The sequence below is a fragment of the Geotrypetes seraphini genome, chromosome 2, assembly GCF_902459505.1.
Source record: "Geotrypetes seraphini chromosome 2, aGeoSer1.1, whole genome shotgun sequence".
NCBI classification, from domain to species: Eukaryota; Metazoa; Chordata; class Amphibia; order Gymnophiona; family Dermophiidae; genus Geotrypetes; species Geotrypetes seraphini.
In genome coordinates this window covers 83,409,249-83,434,109 of record NC_047085.1, presented here as the reverse complement: position 1 = coordinate 83,434,109, position 24,861 = coordinate 83,409,249, and the positions used below count along the sequence as shown (strand labels likewise).

At 41.9% G+C, this 24,861-nt stretch overlaps 1 protein-coding gene across 1 annotated transcript in view; it reads right to left on the bottom strand.

The window, feature by feature from the left end:
• Window positions 1-24,861, bottom strand: part of MMP16 (matrix metallopeptidase 16) — a 734,678-nt gene that overhangs the window by 73,272 nt on the left and 636,545 nt on the right. The window contains exon 7 of the mRNA XM_033933350.1: window positions 5,170-5,308. Within this exon, the coding sequence (XP_033789241.1) occupies window positions 5,170-5,308 (139 nt within the window). The remainder of the gene's footprint in view (window positions 1-5,169; window positions 5,309-24,861) is intronic.

The following is a 24,861-nucleotide window of genomic DNA, read 5'->3' as shown; positions in this document are numbered from 1 at the left end:
GGAACGTCAAAGTAGGTGTGGCCAACCCCTGAAGTGGCATTAGCCGATCTAAAGCGGCTACCCAGTTTCAAATCACGCTAAGATAGGCGGCTGAAATTTAGGCCTAAGAAACTCTGACCTATATTTCAGCCACCTATCTTTGCCTAGACCACATCAGTCGATCGTGGCAGGGAAATTCCCCCTCCACTTGAGCATCAGGGATTCCCCAAAATAGCAATTCTGTAACTGGCACCCAAGTTCTGGACATCAGTTACAGAATTGCAGCTTTGGGGAGTCCCTGTTTCTCAGCTGATGGGGGAGGGGAGAATTCCCCTGCTGCGATTGTCTGAGAGCAGCTACATCAGGGAACACCCAAACCTCACCGCAAATCAGCTGGAAGGAGAGATACCCACTCCCTCCTGCCGGCACCCTTCCTTCCCCGCTAACATCCCTGGCAGGAGGGATGCCCAATCCCTCCTGCTGGCAGCCCCTCTAACATCCCAGGCAGGCAGATGCCCAATCCCTCCTGCTGGCACCTCCCAAACACCCTCACCCCTGAAATCCACCTGCACCCTCCCCCATACCTTTTCATAGAAGACCGGCTAGAGGGATGCCCAATCCCTCTGGACGGCAGGCCCGCCTCTTCTGAATGGCAGACCTTCCACTTCCTGGTGCATCCTGGGATGCCCCAGGGAGGAGCCTAAGGCCTTGATTGGCCCAGGCACTTGGGCCAACCAAAGTCTTAGGCCTCCTTCCAATTGCATTCTGGAATGCACTGGGAGTGGTCCTAAGACTCCATTTGGCCAGATACTTAAAACCACTCCAATGGGGTCTTAGGCCACACACAGTGCATCCTAGAATGAACTGGGAAGGAGACCTAATACTCCGGTTGGCCCAGGTGCTTAAAGCCCCTCCTATGGGGGAGGCCTTAGGTACCTGGGCCAATCAGAGCCTTAGGCCCTCCCCAGTGCATCTCAGGATTCACCACGAAAGGAAAGGCTTACCATTCTGAAGAGATGGGCCTGCCAGTCGGAGGGAGAAGGCATCCCTCCGGCCAGCCTTCTTGTTAAAGGTACTGGGGGGGGGGGGGTGAGATTTGGAGGATGGAGGTTCAGGGGTGCCGGCAGGAGAGAGTGGGAAACCTTCCTGCCAGGGATTGTTTAGGGATTTGCAGCAGGAGGGAGTGGGCATCCCTCCTGCTGTAGACAGTGTGTGTGTGGGGGGGAGAGGTTTCAGGGGAGGTGGCAGGAGGGAGGGAGCATCCCTCCTGCCAACCAACTTGATATGGGGTTCAAGAGTTCCCTGCCGCTGCCACTCAGCTGATTATAGCAGAGAGATTTCCTTGCTGTGATCAGTTTAGTGGCATGTCAGTTTGAAATGTAGGCCAGCATTTTGAAGGCCTACATTTCAGGCGCCTATAGCAGCCCTAGGGAGACGTCTAGGGCTGCTTAAGCTTGCCTAAGGTCACTTCCGGGTGAAACCATGCTCACGCCTAGCCTTGGACGAGCTTAAATGTCCCTAGGTGCCTACCTGAACCCGTGACAGATGCCTAAAGTGTAGGCGGCCTACCTTGGGTTGTTTCGATTGGCTGGTTAGACAGCGGTAGGATGCTTACCACCGCCTACAATCGGGACACCGTTTATAGAATATAGCCCTAAGTGTGCACAGATGCTAAAACTACCATGGGACAACTGAAAAAGCAATGACTACTGTATAGTAACTGTAATTCTATTACAAAATTATTCTGAAAGTTACTTTGCCAAAAGTGGGAGAACAATGAAGGAGTATGTGGTATTTTCAACAGTGGAGAAAAAGCCTCAAAAACACCATGCAGCACATTTCACTAACATTGTGACTAGCCGCCTTAATACTATCATAGGCATATAAAACTCCACTCATAAAATACCTTTCATATCTCACAAGAGAACATCCCACTATTAAAAAAGCAAAAAAAAAAGCAAAAGCAAAACTTAGCTGTCGGTTGAATTCTTCAAACATTCTCTCAAGATCAAAACTGATACTAACACGCCCCTCAGTGTTTTTTTCAAACAAACTTCACTCTTGCAGCTCAAATTATCAGCATAAGCAGTTTAAAATCTCCCAACAAGAATCTTGTTTCGCCAGCAATACTGGCTGCGTCAGGGGAAATTGTAATTTTTTTCAGTGCATCTCTGGCACAGCCAGTATTTTTTCAGTGTTAGCCACAGCTACTTTGATCTTAGACGTTCTAAGGTGCCCCCATAAACGTGATCTAGGCAGTGGTTTTATAGACATCTCTAGAAACCTAAATTTTAAAATTTTAAATTATTTTTAAATGGTTTTCCCTACTTAAGTTAGGCGCTGGTGCACCTACTGGCACCTAACTTAAGGCAGAGAACCAATGCAAATACTGCTATTACCCAGCACTACACTTCTACATATAAGCCCAAACAACTAGAAGGGCTTGGGTCTCAGAAACGGAGCCTACGCGCAGCAGTGACACTCACAAACTGGAAGAAATCAGCGTAGTACAATTGCTCCAACTCCAATCATTGACCCCCATACATATTTTTTTAAAGCATTTTCAGAAAGCACTTAAAACAGCTAACCCACAATCGGGTCGCAAAAAGGAAGTGTAAGCTAGACACTAAGAAAAACAGCAACCAAATTACTTAGCTTTTTAGTGGTTGACTTTGCTGATTTTGCTGATTTAACTTTATAAAGGAGTGCAGTCGCTGGTGTAAATTTGCCGACGCGGCCAGCGTTTCGCGGAATCATTAATCAAAAGTATCCGCTGCGTCAGGGCCACCAGGACATTCAAGAAGTCAAAGCTTCATCTCTTAGTGGGAGCTCTCCTCCTGGAACTCCTCTCCTGGATAATCTGTACTTCCCAAGGCTTGTATCAGCCTCTTGCTAGGGAAGCTCTCTCTCTCCCTCCCAGGGAGGCACCATTTATAGAATATGGGCTTTTATGTTTATGTTTGTTTAAACTTTCTATACCACCTTTACCATCAAGCAGGCCAAAGCAGTATACACAGTAAAAACTAAAAATATTAAGAAAAGAATTCCATCTTAAAATAGGATTAAATGAACAGGTTGTTTTCCTCATAGAGGTGAATATGTTTGCTAATTGAGTAAGAGTAGGCAGAGTACCAACAAAGGCCCTCTTTTACAAAGGCGCGCTAAGCGTTTTAGTGCAGATTTAGAACATGTTAAATCAACGTGTCCATAGGCTAGCATGCACGTGCCAAAAAGCTTAGCGCACCTTTATAAAAGAGGGGGGAGGGGTAAATGTTTATTATGAGAAACTTGGGGGTCCTTTTACTAAGGCATGCTAGCTGTTTTAGCATGGACACATTACCATTTAGCGTGGCTAAAACAGCTAGCGCGCCATAGTAAAAGGACCCCTTGGTCAAAAAAAATCAAATCCATTATTATGTGAACTTGTTGAACAACTGTATTATGCAGAAGTTTAATGTTAACTTGGAGAGATTTAGCTGTTTCATCTGTATCAGTTACACTCCAAAACAGACTCGCTGTCTTGCCACATATCTCTGAATGCAAAGAACTATACAATGATATGTAAATAATAATAATAATAACAGCTTATATACCGCAATACCGTGAAGTTCTATGCGGTTTACAGAAGATTAAACGCTACTCTGAAAATTATCAGCGTAGCAGCACTCCTCACTGAATTCACCCTGTGTATATCAAAGTTAGTTTTTTTCTTTTCTTTTCTTTTAATTTAACCCTCGGCTTTTCATGAAAGCTTAATTCAATTTTCTTTCTTCAATTATGTTGACAAATTTCATGTCCTTATCAAACCTTCATCTTATCTTTTGAATTTGCTCATGTAGGCATTTCATTCTCTAGCAATCATGAATGAATAATACACTTAACTTAGTGTTAAGGCTGCATGGCCGCACTGTTCCCCACCAACGTGTTTCGCCTTCTTCGTCAGGACGGGGCTAGTGCTGCAACTGTTGGTTTACACCAGTGGTTCCCAAACCTGTCCTGGGGGACCCCAGCCAGTCAGGTTTTCAAGATATCCCTAATGAATATGCATGAGAGAGATTTGCATATAATGGAAGTGACAGGTATGCACTGGTTCATCCCGCAACTATTTTTAACATTCAAACATCTGGATCAGGAGTTTGGGAGTTGTGATGAGAAAGGGTTAGCTTCCTTTTTTAAAATAGAATACAAAGTCTTAGATGGGTTAGATGAAGAAGATATGAAGCGCGAGTAAAATGATCTTTTTGCAATTTTTAGTTCCATATTATGCGATTTACTACATGATCTGTAAAACTGCAGTGAAGATGGAGAACATCATTTTCTTCAAAGATGTTTTGCTCTTCTCAATTAACGCTTAAGAAGGCTTAAGCTATCAAGAAACTATCTATGTGTATTATTACATGATTTTTGGATCCTTTATCAAAAGATTTTTTTCCACTGCAAGACTCAGTGATTGATTCCAAATATGAGATCAACATTCTAATGATTGATCAGGAAAAGCAGAAGGAAATATTGAAAATAAAGGAGGAAGAGATGAAATATCAATCGTTCCAAAATTACGAGCTACATTCTGAACAGATCTTATTGTAGGTAAAGCATGAGCTAAATTGAATCTAGACAAATATTCTGTAGAAAATATGATCAGAAAATGATCTGTCTAAGGAAAAGAATCAAACTGAAAAGGAGATTGTGTTAAAAACGTTCATTGATGATAGAACCAAATCTGAACAATTTTAGCATTCGGTTCTGCTAACTCCCAATATATTTTCCATATTAAACTATTATAATGTATATAGCATATAGTATATAACAGTAAATTCTCTGATGATGCTCCGATACTCATAGAATTTCTATGAGCACTGGAACAGCATCAGCGCATTAAGTGCCCTGCGCCATGGTAGAAACGTCTACCACAGCTTAGTGAAAGAGGGCCTTAATTACTTACTCCAGTCCTGTGTTCCTCTAAAATTCTGTCTGTGGTAATATCCTCTATTAGTAAGCCATGGTTAATCATGCAGCATTCAGTAAGTGAAAAAAAAAAATCAAGATTTTACAATTCCTTGGCATTTCTTATGTGCCGCAAATTCCTAATAAAAAAGTTGTCCCATGACATCTACAGACAGGCCAACGCATGATCATTTCCAGAATCTTTTCACCACCTTCCCATATCTTGCCAGTGTGTGTATTTCTTACCTTTAAAGAAAACAAAATTTCCCTCACTGTTTTCATATACCGCATCAATGCTCGGAGGTAGGCCCCTCCAGAAGTAAGTGATCTGCATTGGGTATCCGTCCATCACTCTGTTATTTCTCACACGCCAAAACCACTGATCCTGGAAAACAAATAACCACTTCATTCAGAAAATCTGAGACAATCTATATTAATGCCCTTTTTATATTAAGAGAAGGCAAAATCACTGTATTCAAATTATCTACCTAGCTACAAGATAAAAGAACATAATTTTATTATACAGATTCAAAAATAACTCTTACACCATCATATAAAATGTTTTATTTGGTGTATTCAAGGTGAAATAAAATACAAACGAAATTGCTAATAAAGCATCTATTATTGCTGAATTAATATGCACAGAAATGCTGCTGCGAGTGCTTTTTTATGTTGAAATAAAGGCACTTTAGGTATTCTGGGGGGATTCTATAAACGGTGCCTAGTTTAGGCATCACTAGGGGCCCTAATTGGGAATGCCTAGTCTAATTCTAAACACAATTCCAAATTAGTAAATTGACTTTAATTGCCCTTTTGATTAAAAAGCTATTAAAAGTCAATTATGAACAGTAATTTACTATTAATTGAAGTTGAATGTGGAATTCAGCATGGCGCTTACCAGCACCTAAGACGAAGTGCCTAACAATTCCTACCTGAAAAATGGGCATGGTTAGTGGCAGAAAATAGATGTGGTATGACTTAGGCATCGTTAGGCTTAATGTAATAGTGCCTACCATTAGGGTACTCAAAAATACCAAAAGCAAAAAATGTATAGATATACCAAAAAATAAACTATCACATAACTATCACTCTAACTACATGGGTTGGGGATTGGCTGAGCGGTAGACTTCAGAGGGTGGTGGTAAACAGTACCCCATACAAAACTTCAGAAGTGATCAGTGGAGTGCCGCAGGGCTCAGTCTTGGGCCCGATTCTATTCAACTTATTCATAAGAGATATGACGCAAGGACTTAGTGGAAGGGTATCACTGTTCGCCGATGACGCCAAACTTTGCAACATAGTAGGTAAAAGCATTTTACCTGATAATATGACGCAGGACCTACTGCTACTGGAACGATGGTCAGCAACTTGGCAGCTAGGCTTCAATGCTAAAAAGTGTAAAGTAATGCAGCTGAGTAAGAGAAACCCGTGCAGAACTTATGTACTAAATGGTGAGACCTTGGTCAGGACCACGGCGGAACGTGATCTAGGGGTGATCATTAGTGATGACATGAAGGCTGCCAATCAAGTGGAGAAGGCTTCCTCCAGGGCAAGACAAATGATGGGTTGTATCCATAGAGGTTTTGTCAGCAGGAGACCTGAAGTTATGATGCCGTTATACATATCCATGGTGAGGCCTCATTTGGAGTATTGCGTTCAATTCTGGAGACCACACTACCGGAAGGACATGCTGAGGATCGAGTCGGTTCAGCGAATGGCCACCAGGATGGTCTTGGGGCTCAAGGATCTTACATATGAAGAAAGACTGAAAAAATTGTGGCTGTACTCAGTGGAGGAACGAAGAGAGAGGGGAGATATGATAGAAACGTTTAAGTACATCACGGGACGTATCGAGTCGGAAGATGATATCTTCTGTCTCATGGGACCCTCGACCACCAGAGGGCATCCGCTGAAAATCAGGGGAGGGAAGTTTCATAGCGACTCCAGAAAGTACTTCTTCACCGAAAGAGTGGTGGATCATTGGAACAAATTCCCACTGCAGGTGATTGAGGCCAGCAGCGTGACAGATTTTAAGATAAAATGGGATATTCACGTGGGATCGCTAAGGGAGTGAATTCAGGGGGGCGGATACTTGAAATGTTCAGACTTGGTGGGCTATAGCCCTTTTCTGCCGTCATTTTCTATGTTTCTATGTTTCTAAACCACAGGTATGTCAAAAACAAAAAGAAAACTTATTACATCAAAACGTGTAATTACCTTCAGCATTTATTAACTCTAACAGCTGCAACTTATTAACACCTATTCAGCTGGCCAGTACCAATGGAAAACAGACTCTACCACCTAAATAGGATATAATGACCTTGGGCAAGCTTAAGTGTCTCAACACATCCCCCATCCACCGCGACAGAAGCCTAGAGAGTAGGCAGCCTGCCTGTTTTTTTTTTTTAAGTGCATCCTGATTGGTTGCTGGACAGCAGTAGGATGCCTATTGCTGCCTACAATTTTCTATTTATAAATATTTATCAATACAGCTACAATACTACTTTATTCTAAAGCAACAAAAAATAAATGTTTTTCCTCCTTTTGTAAACTCTGGTTTCAGCTTTCCTCCTGTTCTCTTCACTCTACATTCCATCCAGTGTCCAAGTCTGTAATCTATCCCTAAAAACAGGCGTGATCCCGGAGAATTGGAAGATAGCCAATGTTACGCCCATCTTTAAAAAGAGATCGAGAGGTGACCCGGGGAACTACAGACCGGTAAGTCTGACCTCAGTTACGGGGAAAATGGCAGAAGCGCTGATAAAAGAAAGCATCGAGGAGCATCTAGAAAAGAATAAACTTATGATAACAAACCAACATGGCTTCTGCAAGGGAAGATCGTGCCTGACGAACTTATTGCACTTCTTCAAAGAAATTAACATTTGGATGGACAAAGGGGACCCCATAGACATCGTATATTTAGACTTCCAAAAAGCCTTTGACAGGGTACCACATGAATGCCTACTTCGGAAACTGAAGTACCATGGGTTAGAAGGAGACGTACACAGATGGATCAGGAATTTGTTGGCGGGTAGGAAGCAGAGGATAGGAGTGAAGGATCACTATTCGGACTGGAGGAGGGTCACGCATGGTGTTCCGCAGGGGTCGGTGCTTGGAACGCTGCTGTTCAATGTATTTATAAATGATCTAGAAACAGGGACGAAGTGCGAAGTAATAAAATTTGCAGACGACACCAAACTATTTAATGGGGCTAGGACTAAAGAAGACTGCAAAGATTTACAAAGGGACCTGAACACACTAGTGGAGTGGGTAACGAGATGGCAGATGAAGTTTAATGTAGAGAAATGTAAAGTCTTGCATGTAGGAAACAGAAACCAGAGGTACAGCTACACGATGGGAGGGCTGTTACTGAGTGAGAGTACCCAAGAAAGGGACTTGGGGGTAATAGTGGACAAGACCATGAAGCCGTCAGCACAGTACGCAGCGGCCGCTAAGAAAGTGAATAGAATGCTAGGTATAATCAAGAAAGGTATTACAACCAGAATGAAAGAAGTTATCCTGCCATTGTATCGGGCGATGGTGCGCCCGCATCTGGAGTACTGCGTCCAATATTGGTCACCATACCTAAAGAAGGATATGGCGATACTCGAAAGGGTTCAGAAGAGAGCGACACGTTTGATAAAAGGTATGGAAAACTTTTCATACACTGAAAGATTGGAGAAACTGGGGCTCTTTTCCCTGGAGAAGCGGAGACTTAGAGGGGATATGATAGAAACTTACAAAATCATGAAGGGCATAGAGAAAGTAGAGAGGGACAGATTCTTCAAGCTTTCACAAACTACAAGAATGAGAGGGAATTCAGAAAAATTAAAAGGGGACAGAATCAGAACCAATTTTAGGAAGTTCTTCTTCACCCAATGAATGGTGGACTCCTGGAATGTGTTTCCAGATGGTGTGATAGGACAGGGTACGGTATTGGAGTTCAAGAAGGGATTGGACAATTTCCTGAAGGAAAAGGGTATAGATGGGTATAGATAGAGGGTTACTATACAGGTCCTGGACCTGGTGGTCCGCCGCGTGAGCGGACTTCTGGGCATGATGGACCGCTGGTCTGACCCAGCAGAGGCACTGCTTATGTTCTTATGTTCACCCTCTTTCTCTGTTCCTTCCATTTTTCTCATGCTCTGGTTTCTCTCCTTTCTCTTTTCCTTCCTTCCTTTCCACTTCAACTCACCCCATGTTCTAGCATCTGCTTCCCTTCTCCCATGCCCTGGGATCTCTCTCCTCTCTTCTTCATCCATCTTTCCCTCTCCCTCCATGCTCTGGCATCTCCTTTGTCTCCCTCTCTTCCTCCCTCCCTTCCTGATGGTTTGACACCTCTGTCTCCTTCCCTTTCCTCCCACCCATTCCCTGACATCTCTTCCTCTCCCTCCATGGCCTGGCATTTCCTTCCTTCCCTTCCTTCCTTCCTTTCTTTCCCCATAGTCTGGCATCTCTCTTTTGTCTCCTCTCCCTTCCCTGGTCTTCCTTCTCCCTCTCCCTAATTGGGTGCAGCATTTTTCATCCTCTCCCCTCTCTCTTTTTGTCACCCTCCAGTCTGTAGCACAACCTTCATGATTTGCTGCTCTTGGCATCGGGCCTTCCTCTCTGCTTTGTTCCGTCTACTTCCTGTTTTCACAAAGGCAGGACCAGGCACAGAGGAAGGCCCAATGCCAAGAGCAATGAATTGGGAACACTGCTGCTGCTGCTACCCAGAATAGTTCTTGATGCTGGTGCCAGTTGTCAGAGCATCCAGAGTGAACACCCCACCCCCAGTACGCCACTGGTCACTATCCTGCCTGGGGGGGTGCATCGCTATCCACAACACACACACCAGAGCCGCTATCCACAATTCATGCCCCCACTCCCTAAGTCACTGACCTACAAATACCCATTGGTGCCGCTGCAGATTTGCTACCTCCATGCACCCCCCAGAGCCACTGACTTCCTTATACCTATAGGTTCTGCCGTGACCGATCTGCTGTATGTTGAACCAGGTGGAGCTTGAGCATCTGTGTATGCTCAAGGTCTGCTGGCTCCCACTCAGAGAAGGAAGGAACCAGTAGGCTTTGAGTATGAGCAGATGTTTAAGGATGCTCAAGGCCCCGCCCGGTTCAACATACAACGGATTGGCAGCAGCACAATCCACAAGTGTATGGAGATCAGCAGCTCTGGGGGGTGTATGGAGGTCAGTGAATCTACAGCGGCAGCATCAACGGGTATATGGGGATCAGTGATTGGGGGTGGGGGCATGTATGTGAATATTGGCTCCAGGGATGGTGTGTGTATTGTGGACAACAGTTCAGAGTGGAGGACGCCCCTGTAGTTCAGGAGGAAGAGGACAGCTGAGCCAAGTGGTCAGGTTTTAGCTTGAATATAAACTGAGACTCCTGTTTTTGTCCATTTTTCTGACCCCAAAATCTAAGTTTATATTTGAGTATATTTGGTAATTTCTTTTCTCTCCTCTTCAAAATTTTTTATTTGTTTTATCATGATTCATCAAGATGGCATACCAATGGGTGAGCATGGAACCATAAGGCTAGACTATAATGATAAGGGCACTGATGTCTAAACCTCTGACCTAGTTGCCACAGCAGCAAAAATTCCTACAGCATTATCACCTAGCAGCTGAAGACACATCACGATGGAATCTGCAGTTCTGCTACTGTATTGGGTTGGGAGGCAGGACCCATTGATTAAGGCTTGAGGAATTCTCAACCTTAATTGAGATGGTGGCTTTAGTGTCTAATCCAGTCTCAGCACCATGTTTATTTTCAACCATCATGTGTCCTGGAAATCGCAGAATAAGATACCTGACATCACCAGGACATGGAAGAATAGGGCAAGATTTCACCCTTCCTTTCTATTTGCCAGTAGCAATTGAAATCCTTGGCCATAGTCAATCTGCACCCCCCTCCCCTCTCCCAGTACTGTGGTTAATTATAAATTATGGAATGTTAATGAAGAAAGGCTGTCTGTCTGGATAGTTAGCACCAACCACTATCCAGAAAAAGGAGGTAAACATCCAGATTTTTTTAAACTGCCACAACCAAGATCGGCATCCTTAAGAGAATCAGACCTAGATTGTCTTGAGCACAACTCAAAAGAGCGTATAGTAAGAGGAAGGGCATTGGTGGATCAGGGGTATTCCTAGAATTTAGGCACAATGTTATAGAATAGGATCATTTGCATGCCCAACTGTCATTGGTTGCGTGCCAGCATTTATACCAGGTTTCAGCAGTGCCCATAGTTGGGCACCAGAATCCTTGCCAAACACTTTTCAATAAAAATTGCTTAGCGCTAAGTGACCTTTATATTGTGAATCTTAATGATGCCGAACTTTGGGCCATGCCAAGCGCTTTTTTTATAAAAGTTGCTTAGCGCTAAGTGACCTTTATATTGTGAATCTTAACGGTGCCCAACTTTGGGCACCCTTTACTGAATCATTCTCCAAATGCATTCAAAAAAATGCATTTTATCTGCCTGTAAAATTCATGGGCTAATCTCTAATCCATGCGCTAATTCTCAGAGAAAAGTTGTCCTATGAAAAGTACCCAGCTTTTCTTACAGGTACTTTTTTCTCTTCCGTACAACATGTGCAGATCTGAAAATCTAACTTGCATGCCTCGTTTCCCTCCTCCAAACTGCCCAGCGTTGCTGATCATTGAGAGTACCTTTATCTAGGTAAGTAGTGGGCAACTTTCATTTTAATTTATTCCAGGCAAATGGCTTCTGAAAAATGTTTTCTCAGAACAAAGCAGGCAGCAGGTCCATTAACCAAAATGTAGAAAACACATAAGTTACAACTTAATAAAAGGCTAGACAGAGAAATATATATGAAATGCATGATCTCCAACATGGTATACATTGATTCAGTTAGACCTCTATTTAATTTCAACACCAAGGCCGAGACTGGAAAACTTCTGTTAATCAGACATGTATAACAAACTGACTTTTTCACTCTGACAGTAATAAATGTTTTGACCAGTCTTTCGTACAGTATTTTTCAGGCATCATCAATCAAAAAGTGACCTAGTACTGCCCCAAAAGAAATGATGCAATGAATACCAAAATGTTTAGCTACTCCTAATTTTCACAAAATGTTCAAGATTCAAATGTATTAGAAGCCAGTCTTGTAAAAAAACACATTTTAAGTCCTATAGCTTGTGGCAATTTTCATAAAACATTTTATATCCCTTTTTTTAACTTTATATTCCCAGAAATGACATTATTTTCAGAAATATGAATAGTCCTTTGGGACAGATATACTAAAATAGCTTTCACAATTTGTGTATCTGGATAAAAATAGTGAATCTGATACATAGGTTCAAACAAAAAATTTTGAATTTATAATTCCACCCCCCGTTTTTATGAAGCTGCTACTACTATTTATCATTTCTATAGCGTTAAAAGGTGTACGCAACACTGTACATTTAACAGTCAATAGATGAGCTTACAATCTAATTTGGACAGAAAGACAGGATGTCTCAGGTGTTGGGGAGATTCTGGTAGAAGGAATGATACAATGTGTAAAGGTACTGACAGTGAGTGGGAGTTTTGAAAGCAGTTTTAAAAACAGTGGGCTTTTAGCTTGAATTTCAATACAGTGGTACCTTGGATTACGAGCATAATCCGTTCCAGGAGCATGCTCGTAATCCAAAATGCTCGTTTATCAAAGCGAGTTTCCCCATAGGAAATAATGGAAACACGCTTTGATACGTTCCCCCCCACCCCACCTCCTGAGGCCAGCAATGCTGCTCCCCCCCCCCCCCCCGCTCGCAAAGACCCCCCCATCTGCGTGAACCGGCACCCCCCCGCACGAATCGGCCCCCCCGCCCGAACAACTTAAACTTAACCCCCCCCCCGGTCTGGTACCGGCACGTAGGCACAGATCGTGCCGGTGCCTAGAAGATCTTCCGGCTTCTGCCTGCCTTGAGCATGCATCTGCGCATGCTCAAGGACTTCTAATTCTCCCTTTCTCGGCGAGAGGGAGAATTAGAAGTCCTTGAGCATGCACAGATGCATGCTCAAGGCAGGCAGAAGCCAGAAGATCTTCTAGGCACCGGCACGATCTGTGCCTGCGTGCCGGTGCCAGACGGGGGGGGGGGGTAAAGTTTAAGTTGTTCGGGCGGGGGTGCTGCTTGGAGCGAGGGGGCCTTTGCGAGCGGGGGGGTGAGCGATGCTGGTTATTGGGGGGGGGGTGCTCACAAATTGAGTCAACACTCGGTTTGCGAGTCAAAAGTTTGCTGAGTGTTTTGCTCGTCTTGCAAAACACTCACAAACTGGGTTATTCGCAAACCGATGTTTGACTGTACTTCTAGAGACACGAGCATGACATATTGATTTTGGCAGTCTGTTCCAGGCATATGGTGCAGCAAGAAAGAAGGGATGGAGTCTGGAGTTGGCACTGGATGAAAAGGGTACAGATATGAGGGACTTACTCGATGAACGAAGTTCACAGGGGGAGGGGGGACCATATAAGGGATATTAGGGAGGAGAGATATTGAGGGTCCACAGGGTGAATGCACTTGTAAATCAGTAAGATGAGTTTGAAGAGTATTCGGAAATGGATGGGGAGCCAATGAAGTGACTTGAGGAGAGGGGTAATGTGAGCATAGCGGCTCTCACAGAATATGAATCCTGCAACAGCATTTTGAAAGGATTGAAGGGTTGACAGACAGATGCACAGGAGACTTGAGAGAAGTACGTTGCAGTAGTCTAAGCGTGAAGTGATGAGAGCTTGGATAAGGGTTTTGATACTATGTTCAGAGAGCAAAGGTCGGATTTTGGTAATATTATAGAAGAGAAAGCAACAGGTTTTAGCGGTTTGTTGGATCTAAGCAGAGAAGGAGGGAGAGGAGTCAAAGATTACCCTGAGGTTACGCTATGCTAGGGTTTTTTTTTATTACAGGCCATGGCAGTAAAAGCTGCAATGCTCATAGGAATTCTGGGAGCATCAGAGCTTTTACTGCTGTGTCCAGCAATAAAAAAAACTCTAATGCGACTTCTTAAAAGGGGAGAATGTTATTTTGTAGCTTGTTATTTATTTATTTCTATAGTTGCTAGGCCGACTGATAGTTAAATATTGGCTATTATAATCCTATTACATATTGAATGGACGCAGGAAACAAAGGACAGAGTCATCACAAGCAAATCTATTATCCATCATGCACAGAAAATAAATACAAACAACCCTGTTCTCCTAGTTTACCCCCTTCCCCCCCCTTTTTTTTTTTTTTTTAACAAAAGTGTAGAAGAGGTTTTCAGCGCCGGACGGTGCGCTGAGTGCTCTGCGCTGCTCCAACGGTCATAGAGTTCCTATGAGTGTCAGAGCAGCACAGAGCATTCAGCGAACCGTCCAATGCTAAAAACCTCTTCCACGTTTTTGTAAAATGGGGAAGAGTTAGTTTCAAGACGACTGCAGGATTTTAGTCATTTCATTTTGGTCTCTAGGATGCTGCATATAATAGTTAGTTTTGGTTCATGCCTATAGTGATGTACGCAGCTTTACTATATTCAATAACAGAATACATCAATATGAGGGTGGTTTGAAAAGTTTGGTTAAAAAGAAAGTTAAATAGCGTAGTCTTCATTGAAGGCTGTACATTTACCCCCTCTTCTATGAAACCGCGCTAGCGGTTTTTAAAGCAGAGAGCCGTGCTGAATGGCTTGCGCTGCTCCCGACGCTCATTGAGTTCCTATTAGCATTGGGAAAAGCACGGTCCATTCAGTATGGCTCCCCATGCTAGAAACTGCTAGCACGGTTTCATAGAAGAGGGGGGTTACTCCAGCAAGTTTCCAGGTTTTTTCATATCATAGGAAAAACAGCTTAAGAAAAACTGGAAACTCGCTGGAGTGTATAGTCCTCAATGGAGACTATGTTGTTTAACTTGCTTTTTTAATAAACTTTTTAAATTACCTTCATTTTATCATTGAACAGCACACATAACTTATTATTTAGGTACAGTCAAACCTTGGTTTATGAATGCCGTGATTTGCGAGTGTTTTGCAAGACGAGCAAAACATTCTTGCAAATCCTGACTTGCAAACCAAGCATTGACTTGATTTGCGAGTCCCCCCGTCCGTGAATCAGCATCGCCCCAGCCCGCACACTTCGCCTCCAGCCCCCGCGAACCAGCATCGCCCCCCTCACAAACGCTCACCCCCCACCCGCATGAATCGGCATCCCCCGCCCACCCAAACTGAATGCTTACCCCCAATGAGGCACCGGCATGCAGCACCAACCCACAGGAGGTGCCGATGCCTGAAGATTGTGCCTCTCCCCCAACTGGGCCTTGAGCATCTGTGCAAGCTCAAGGCCTTCTGGCTACTGCCTCTCTCCGAGATGGATGCAACACGGTGATGTAACATGTGTGCATGACATCATTGTGTCGCATCTGTGCATACATGGATGCCCTCCTGACCGATGAGAACAGGCTGAGGGGGCGGGGCTAGGGGGCAAGGCTGGGGCATGATGTGGGCATAATGGGATGGGGTGGGTGGAACTGGGTGGGCCTGGGGGTTGGCCTATGGGTCCTGATAAGTAAAAGCATGCACCTCTGGTCACTGTTTTAATTTTTTATGCATGTTACCTCTGTGGTAAGTTTATAAAAGACATTTATAAAAAAAAAGTTTATAAAAGGCAAAATGGTATAAATTGTTATATGGATTTTTAAATAAAAAAAAGAAAACTGGACTTAGGGATATTTGGAGTATTGAGATTGGACAGACAATTTCTGCTTCTCAATGGCCACGATTTTGGTCCTGGAGATTAAGGTCTACAAGGTCAGCATCTATGAATCAAACATGGATATTCTTGTTACATAGAGTGTTATGGACCCCTACACGCCTGCAAAAGATAGATAGTACTAGATCCAATAGATGCTGGCATTGTAGAATAGAAGTAGGGATGCTAGATCATTTAATTTTTTTCTGTCCCTGTGTAAATGCCTTTTGGAATTTAATTTGGCCCCAAATTAATAAGTTATTAGAAAATCATGTAGGACTCTCATATGACACCATACTATTTGGCACTGCTATGAGAACTCAGAGTCCGATCTCAGCAAATAATAATAAGCTGCTATTAATATTGACAGGAATCGCCATGCAACAAATAACTCAAAATTGGAAGGACTATACCAAATTAAATTATACATTCTGGTGGAACTCTGTCTGTCATATATACAAAATGGAAAAAATAATAGCGTTACAACAAGGGAATCTTCATAATTTTAAGAAAATATGGCAACCATTGACTAATTATTCTACTGATCAGATTTCTTAGCACATTTGTAATAGATATATAGGATTGGGGAGGGACTTATATAATTTTTGGAAATAAGAATTGGGGAAAAAAAGGGAGGGATTTATTATTTATGATATGATATATTGATTGTAATTACAAATGTTATGTAATAATTAATTATATTATATGTGAATTAATTGATGTAAGAATAGAAAATTAATAAATAAATTAACAAAAAAAAAAAAAAGACATTTCACACATGCATAAAGGTCTTTTTTCATGAAAAACAATCAATATAAAATTACCCATTTTTTGTAAAAGTAACATAGCTTGATCACATCTTGGTCTTTTGGCTAAGATCAAGTGTAGAAACATAGCTTTCGAATGAGATAAACCTAAATACTAGGCTACCTCCCAAAAGTGCAGTAACCTGTGCAGGCCACATTAAATGCACAATAGTTTGTGAATCAATCCCATCAAAACCAATGGGATTGCAGCAATTAAAGAGTGCATTCATCTGTGTTAAAATTAGCTGTCAGTGCTTTAGTTTATAATCCTATAAATGTTAACAGTTAAACAAATATAATTTAAAAAGAAAGACAAGGATGGGCTCTTGCAGTTTACTGGCCACCAGACAATGCTCATCTGATAGCATATGTATGCAACTAGAGCACTGAAATATTAAATCCAATTTAGTATGAGACAGCTGGCTCTATTACAGATAGCACACTTGGGCCCTAAATATTCACTAATTATATCACAATACTCAGCCAGTGGTGATCAGTGTTTTGCTGACTGCTGCTAGCATTAAACCTGGTTTAGTTGTTAAGGTGCTGGGCCTAGAGAATGATACGGGGACAAATTTCGCCATCCCCATGTGATCTCTCTATCCCTATCCCTGCCCCCCCTCTGTCCTCATCTGCACAAGCCTCAAACACTTTAAAATCATATTTATTCAAGGCTTGTGCGGTTAGGGCAGAGCTTGCAGGAATGGGACAGGGTCAAAACTCGTGGGGACGGGATGGGGATATTGAGATCCCGTGAGAAAGGGAACAAATTTGTCCCCGTGTTATTCTCTACCTGGCATTATGACCCTCTTCTATCAAGCTGTGTTAGGGTTATTTGTCGCCAGCCGCTGCGATAAAAGCTTTGACACTCATAGACAATTGATGAGCGAAGGAGCTTTTATCACAGTGGCCAGCAATATAAAACCCTAACGCGGCTTGATAAAAGGGGGCCTAAATTGCTGGGTCCGGGTTTTTCTTTGGTTGTAGACTATAAGCGTTAATTTGCATGTGTAACTTAGGATACTATATACAGAATTTGGGCCCTGCTCTGTAAGCTGAGCACCTAACTTCTCTCACATTCAACTCCAAAGGGGATGTGGTAAAGGGAGAACTATAGATTGGTCATTGGCATTTCTGAGACATAGATCGTAGAAATCTGCCCAACACTGTCCTTAGGCTCCAACCACTGGAAATGCCTATCTAAACAGTCCTGCCATTTGCGGGACACAGACGATAAATGCTGTCTCATGTTCCAAATTACCTAGAGTTTTTGTTAAAACCTTCTCCAGCCCATCCTAAACCAAATTGCCTGCCCAGTACCGGCTGTAGTTCTTCACAGCTAGAGTTTCGATCTAAGCACCACTCAACATATGAAACACACATGCAACTATTTAAGTTCTTCTTTTTTATACTATTCATTTTCTATTTATTTATTTGGTTTTATATTCCGTCCTCCCAGAAGAGCTCAGATTGGGTTACAAGTTCACATACATAATAAGGTGTATTTATATCAAGTGATGCTAGTTAGAGATCATCTATGTTCATCCCATGCCTTTATGAATTCTGTCACCATTTTCATCTTCACTACCTCCTTCAGGAGGGCATTCCAGGCATCAATCACCCTCTCCACAAGAAAGAGTTTCCTGACATTACTCCTCAGTCTACCACCCCATAATCTTTAATTTTAAATAAGAATTAGGGTCAATATTCAAAAGGGTTTAACCAGCAGTTGAGGCTCTTTCCTGATTAAATTCTGCAGAGCTGGCCAGCTACTGATATTCAGCAGCACTTAACTAGTATTGCTTTAAAAGAAATCCGTCGTTTACAGATCATACAAAATGCTTCTATAAAACTCATAAAAAAAGCAAAAAAATTTGATCACGTTACTCCGCTACTCAGGGAAGCACATTGGCTCCCTGTAGCCCATCGAATAACCTACAAATTAAACTTATTAATTTTTAAAAGTCTTATTTGTAAATCTCCCTCTTTTATTTACAGAGTTTTGATCCCCTATACTCCACTCAGATTGCTTAGATCTATTGATCAACATCTTTTGACAGTTCCTTCTTTAAAAATTATAAATACACGGCAAAATTCAATCTTTTCTGTCACAGCACCTCAAACCTGGGATTTACTTCCAATCAATATTCGTGAAGAATTAGATTTGGTTAGATTTAAAAGTAAGCTCAAATGTTTTCTTTTTAAAGATGCATTTGACAGCTGAGATAACCAGAACACACAACCCGACCAAAGTTTTTAATAGATCTCATGTGTACTACTTTCGCCTCCCTTTGTTTTTCCTTTCCTAATGTTGTTTACCATAAATGTTTTCTTTATCCTTCTCAAAATTGTATTTCTTTCCCTTCTCCTTTCCCTTTATATCCCATGTTGTCTTAAGTTTTTTTTTTAATTAAATGGTCAGTCTCCCCCTATTAATTTATGTTTATTATTATACTATGTACATCGCTTAGAATGTTGAATAAGCGATTAATCAAATATTGAATAAACTTGGAAACTTAGTTAATGCTGCTAAACATGTCTGCTAATCAGCCTCTCTTAATCTGCCAGGTTAGGGGCGGTCCAGAGACCAAGCTTGGTAGAACTAGCACTTAGCTACTTAGTGGTCATATTCAGATCATAACCAACTAAGTAACGCTGGCATTTACCAGAATTTATATTTATACAATCTGGATTCATGGCCCCGCCCCCAGGTCCACCCAGCCCTGCCCCATTCCATTCACATCGCATCCCATTCTGCCCTAGCCTCACCCACAGTCTTGCTCCCATCAATGCTTGGAGCCATGTCGAGAGGGTATCTGCACATGCGCACATGCATGTGACATCACCGTGTTGCATTCGTGCATGCACAGGTGCCCTCCAGATGACATCCCATGCTGGAAGCTTTTCAAATCCCAGATAAAGTGCAGGATTTTGAAAAGCCTTCTGGACGTCCGGACATGTCCTCTAAAAAGAGGACATGTCCGGGAAAATCCTGACTTCTGGTAACACTAGGGCTAGAGATTTTTAGCGTGGGTCAGCAAGGTAAATGCTCTGACGCTGATAGGAATTCTATGAGCGGCGGAGCATTTACCTTGCCAGCCAGTGCTAAAAACCTTGTTTAGTAAAAGGAGTCCTAAGTGCATAAAGTTAGGTTTAAAGAAAGGCTGTCCTAACTTTAAATGCCAAGTTAACCAGGCACCGTTTTAGTATTGGACAGTGCCTGGTTAACTACTGGGTTTGCACACATATCTAGATATTCAATGCCGGGACCATCTTCATGCTCATACTGGGACCCTACTTAATGCTCATGATGTAACTTCACTGCAATAATACAGCCTCTCTTGTTGTAAACCCTCTTGAACTGAAAGGTATGATGGGAGATAAATAAAGTTATTATTATTATACCCCAGCTGCAGCTGGAATTGGCTTACAAGCTGCTCTCCACCTTGGGCTGAGTAATCCCCCATTGTGTTATTTTTGTATTTTTAAAGAAAGAGTTATAAATGATAAACTTGTACAAATGATTTCCAGAAAATCAATTTATTTACCTACACAAATATATAAGCAGCTGTGCCCATAGCAGAGATCTTGCCTTTCAAAGCTAATGAATAATGTGGGAACAATTTCAAATTGAACACATTCCATGGAAATTATTTTATTTTGTTTAATGAAGTCATGGACTAGTAAAGAAAACGTAAGTAAAACACATTATATAAACACCAAAAAGGAAACAGCTGCATAAATGTGAGGATATTGAACTAAGGCATTGGAAGTGCCCCAAGAAATCCATGAACTTTATTTCTGATCTTCAGTGAATTATAATTGCTTCAACTTGGGTAGGCGCCACATTGAAACCTTCAGGATTTTTATCTGTTCCTTCCTGCCCCGACCTTACCTTGCCTAACTTTCCTTACAGTTTCCTAGCAGTCTTGTTTTCCAGAATAAATCACAAAACACACGTCATTTGAGAGATTTGTTTAGTGAATGATTATTGCCATATTAAAAAAAAAAAAAAAATTACTACAATAAACACTAGCATAGAAAAAGTGCATACCTAACATTTATCTCTGAGGTGATCAGGTTCGTGTGATGACACATCTCTAGCACCTCATATAACATATTAATGGTCATTTTGTGGCTGTAATAGACCAATGAGGTTGACCGTAAAACCTTACTCCACTTAAGGGGGAATTCATCAACATTTGCTACTGCTAAAATTGGTTATTTTACCACAAGTTGTGCTGTTTTCACACAGGGTCCTGTTTTATTCAATGAGACCTTGTACTAAAATAGCACAATTTGGGGTAAAATAACCCATCTTAACAGTACCACACATTGATGTTTTCCCCCCTTATTTTCAAGTCTTGGTGGAATTAGAAGTCAAAAGCCTCACCCTCACATTGATCTTCAGCCTAGAATGGCCATGACACAATCCATTTCATCAAAGTCTGGGTGCGCTATGCTCATCACAATCTGGTGTGTGGTGAGCTTCATATCCCAGTCTGAATTGTTGAGAGTGTAGTGTCTGTCTTGCCATTATTCATACTTTCAAATGCAGAAAGAAGTAGGGAGGACAATCTAGGCCTGGCCCTGCCCTCTTCTTATACCAGCATATTACCTAGTTTAAGTGGCAGAGATGCATAGAAATGCTATTATGACGGTCATTTATGAAATGTATGTATGAGGGATACAGATAGAGATAGGGATAGGATTATGAAAGGGTATAGATAGAAGGATAAAGGGGATTAAAGGGTTTTAGACAAGGATCACCATACAAGTCATGGACCTGATGGGCCGCTGCGGGAGCAGACTGCTGGGCGAGATGGACCTCTGGTCTGACCCAGTGGAGGCAACTTCTTATGTTCTTATGTAAACACATATACCGTATGTGTAAATGAGCAGTTTCCAGTTAAACAATATTCTCTCATGACATGTCTAGATTTAGCACTATGTACTTTGTACTTTGTAGGAGGCACTCACGTGGGCATAGCACGGATGAGACACAAAAATATGCATGGAGATTATAAAATTTTATCTATATGCAGTCTCTTGCAATCTAGGCATAAGCATTCATACCAGCTCTATGGCTGGTACATGCTTTCATACTTTCAATACTGCTGCTACTACTTATCACTTATATAGCACTAAAAGGCGTGCGCAGCACTGTACATTTTGACATTTCTAGACTGTCCCTGCTCAGAAGAGCTTACTTGGACAGACAGTCATAACATATAGGGTAGGGGATGCAGAACTCAAGGTGAGAGGAGTTAGGAGTCGAAAGCACTCTCATAGAGGTGGGCTTTTAACTGGGCCTTGAACACTGCCAGAGACGGAGCCCGCCGTAGGGATTTGGGTAGCTTGTTCCAAGCATTAAGCAAAGCAAGGCAGAAGGGAAAGAGTCTGGAGTTGGCAGCCTAAGAGAAGGGCACAGCAAGGAGGGACTCACCAATTGAGTGGAGCTCATGGGGAGATCATAGAGGGAGATAAGTGAAGAGAGATAGTGAAGGGCAGCTTAGTGAGTGCATTTGTAGGTAAGAAAGAGGTACACTTTTGATCACTTGTACTAGTATTCTATAAAGAAAAGTAGGCACTGATATGTTTTATATGATAATGGAATATATGGGAAGGAGGGATGGGAAAGGGGAAAGGATAAGAATTTATGAAATATATCAATGATTGTTTGTAAGTGATGTATTTATTGTTAATATGAATGGATATATTTAACACTTAATGTATTTTTGAAAATGAATAAAGAATTAATAAAAAAAAAAAAAAAAAAGAAAAGTAGGCACATACTTTTTGGTATAGAATAAACTTCAAATACATAATTTCCTTGGACCTAGATTTGAAGCACCTAGACAATGCCAAAATGAAGTCTATTGTTTAAAGGAAAGTAGATGCCTACATTCTTTACAAAATGTCAGTAGAATAGGAGCAATATGGCTGCTTCATAGGCTACAAGTGAAGCAGCTTTCTCTATATGGTATTTCCTTACTTGATTTCCCTTGTTTAATGGGTAAAAGAAAATGAAAAATACACCCTGTAGTGCCATCTAATCCTTTGACTTTTGGATCAATGGATCACTTCCTGACCACCAACACTGCAGAGGTGAGTAGAGCTGGAACCACATTGTTGGGGAGTTTAGGAGAAGTAGGGCCAAACCCCCTCCCCCTCACCAGCAGCAGAGGTACCTTTGAACCCAAAAGAGCTCCAACAGACCAAGAACTCCAGACCAACCCTTGAGTAGGTCCTCACACTCTGATATGGAGAGCAGAAGCTCTGTTGCATGGTGAGTCTGGCTTAAAGAAGTGTTGCAGGTGTGATGTTTTCAGCAGGACCTGCCAGCCTAACAGAAGCCATTAGTGGACTCTCCCTCTATGGAGGAAAGCCGGAGGAGATGCCTGGATCATCAGAGCATTTGATTTTTGTGGTTAAACCAACTTTAGTAACTCTGGACTCCTGGGAAGTCTTTACAAGGTTTAAACTTTCTATCTTACAAAATTTATTTTCTCTGTCTTTGTTATTAAAGCAATCTGTTCAAGATTATTAGTGATTGGAGACAAGGGAAATCTCAATAAAGAACAAGCAGGTTCAATTTGAAGACTCTTAAGGTTACCTCAGATCAAAAAATTATTTTAAAGAATAATAATATATCCATTCATAAGAAACTAAAAATGAATGCAGAGATGAAGTGGGAAACTACAGAACGGTAAGCCTCACTCAATTATTGGAAAAATAATGGAAGTGTTACTAAAGGAAAGAATAGTGAAATGGAAGTGTTACTAAAGGAAAGAATAGTGAAATTCCTAGAATCCAATAGGTTACAAGATCTGAGGCAACATGGTTTTACTATACAGTAGATAAATTATGCCAAATGAATCTGATTTAATTTTTTGACTGGGTGACTAGAGAATTGAATCGTGGACATGTGCTAGATGTAATTTACTTAGATTTTAGCAAAGCCTTTGACACAGTTCCTCATAGGAGACTCATGAATAAATTTAATGGGCTGAAGCTAGGACTCAAAGTGGTGGACTGGATTAGAAACTGGTTGACAGGCAGATGTCATAGGCTGGTGGTTAATGGAATTTGCTCAAAGAAATGAAAGGTGAGTAGTGGAGTGCCTCAAGTATCGGTGCTGGGGCCAATTCTGTTCAATATATTTGCAAACAACATTGTCAAAGAATTAGAAGGTAAGGTTTGCTTTTTTATGGATGATACCAAGATTTGCAACAGAGTGGACACTTTGGAGGGAATGTAAAACATGAAAAAGGATCTGCAAAAGTTAGAAGACTGGTCTAATTTTTGGCTTCTAAAATTCAATGCAAAGAAGTGCAGAGTGATGCATTTGTGGAGTAGAAATCCAAGGGAGCTGCATGTACTGGGAGATGAGAGACTGATATGCACAGAAAGGGATAGGGACCTTAGGGTGATAGTGTCCAAAGATCTGAAGGTGAAGAAACAGTGTGAAAAGGTGGTGGCTGTAGCCAGAAGGATGCTAGACTGTATAGAAAGAAGCATAACCAGTAGAATAAAGCAGGTGTTGATACCCCCTTTACAGGTCATTGATGAGGCCCCACTTGGAATATTGTGTTCAGTTTTGAAGACCATATCTGGCAAAGGATATAAGACGACTTGAAGCAGTCCTGAGGAAGGTGACAAAAATGGTAGGGGCGTTTGCACCAAAAGACATGAGAAGACACTGGAATTCCTGAATATGTATACTCAAGAGCAGGGGTAGGAAATTCTGGTCCTCGAGAGCCACAGGCAGGTCAGGTTTTCAGGAATCCACAATAAATATGCATGAGATAGATTTGCATCTTAAGGAGGCAGTGCATGAAAATTCATCTTATATATATTCATTGTGAATAGCCTGAAAACCTGACCTGTCGAGGATTGGAATTGCCTTCTCCTGCTCTAGAGCAGTGGTTCCCAACCCTGTCCTGGAGGACCACCAGGCCAATCAGGTTTTAAGGCTAGCCCTAATGAATATGCATGAGAGAGATTTGCATATAATGGAAGTGACAGGCATGCAAATCTGCTCCATGCATATTCATTAGAATTATCCTGAAAACCTGATTGGCCAGGTGGTCCTGGAGGACCACCAGGCCAATCAGGTTTTAAGGCTAGCCCTAATGAATATGCATGAGAGAGATTTGCATATAATGGAAGTGACAGGCATGCAAATCTGCTCCATGCATATTCATTAGAATTATCCTGAAAACCCGATTGGCCAGGTGGTCCTCCAGGACAAGGTTGAGAATCACTGCTCTAGAGGATAGGGATAAGGGATATGCGATACAAATTTTTAAATACTTGAAGGGTATTAATATAGAACCAAATCTTTTCCAGAGAAAGGAAAATGGTAAAACTAGAAGGCATAAATTGAAGTTATGGGGTGGTAGA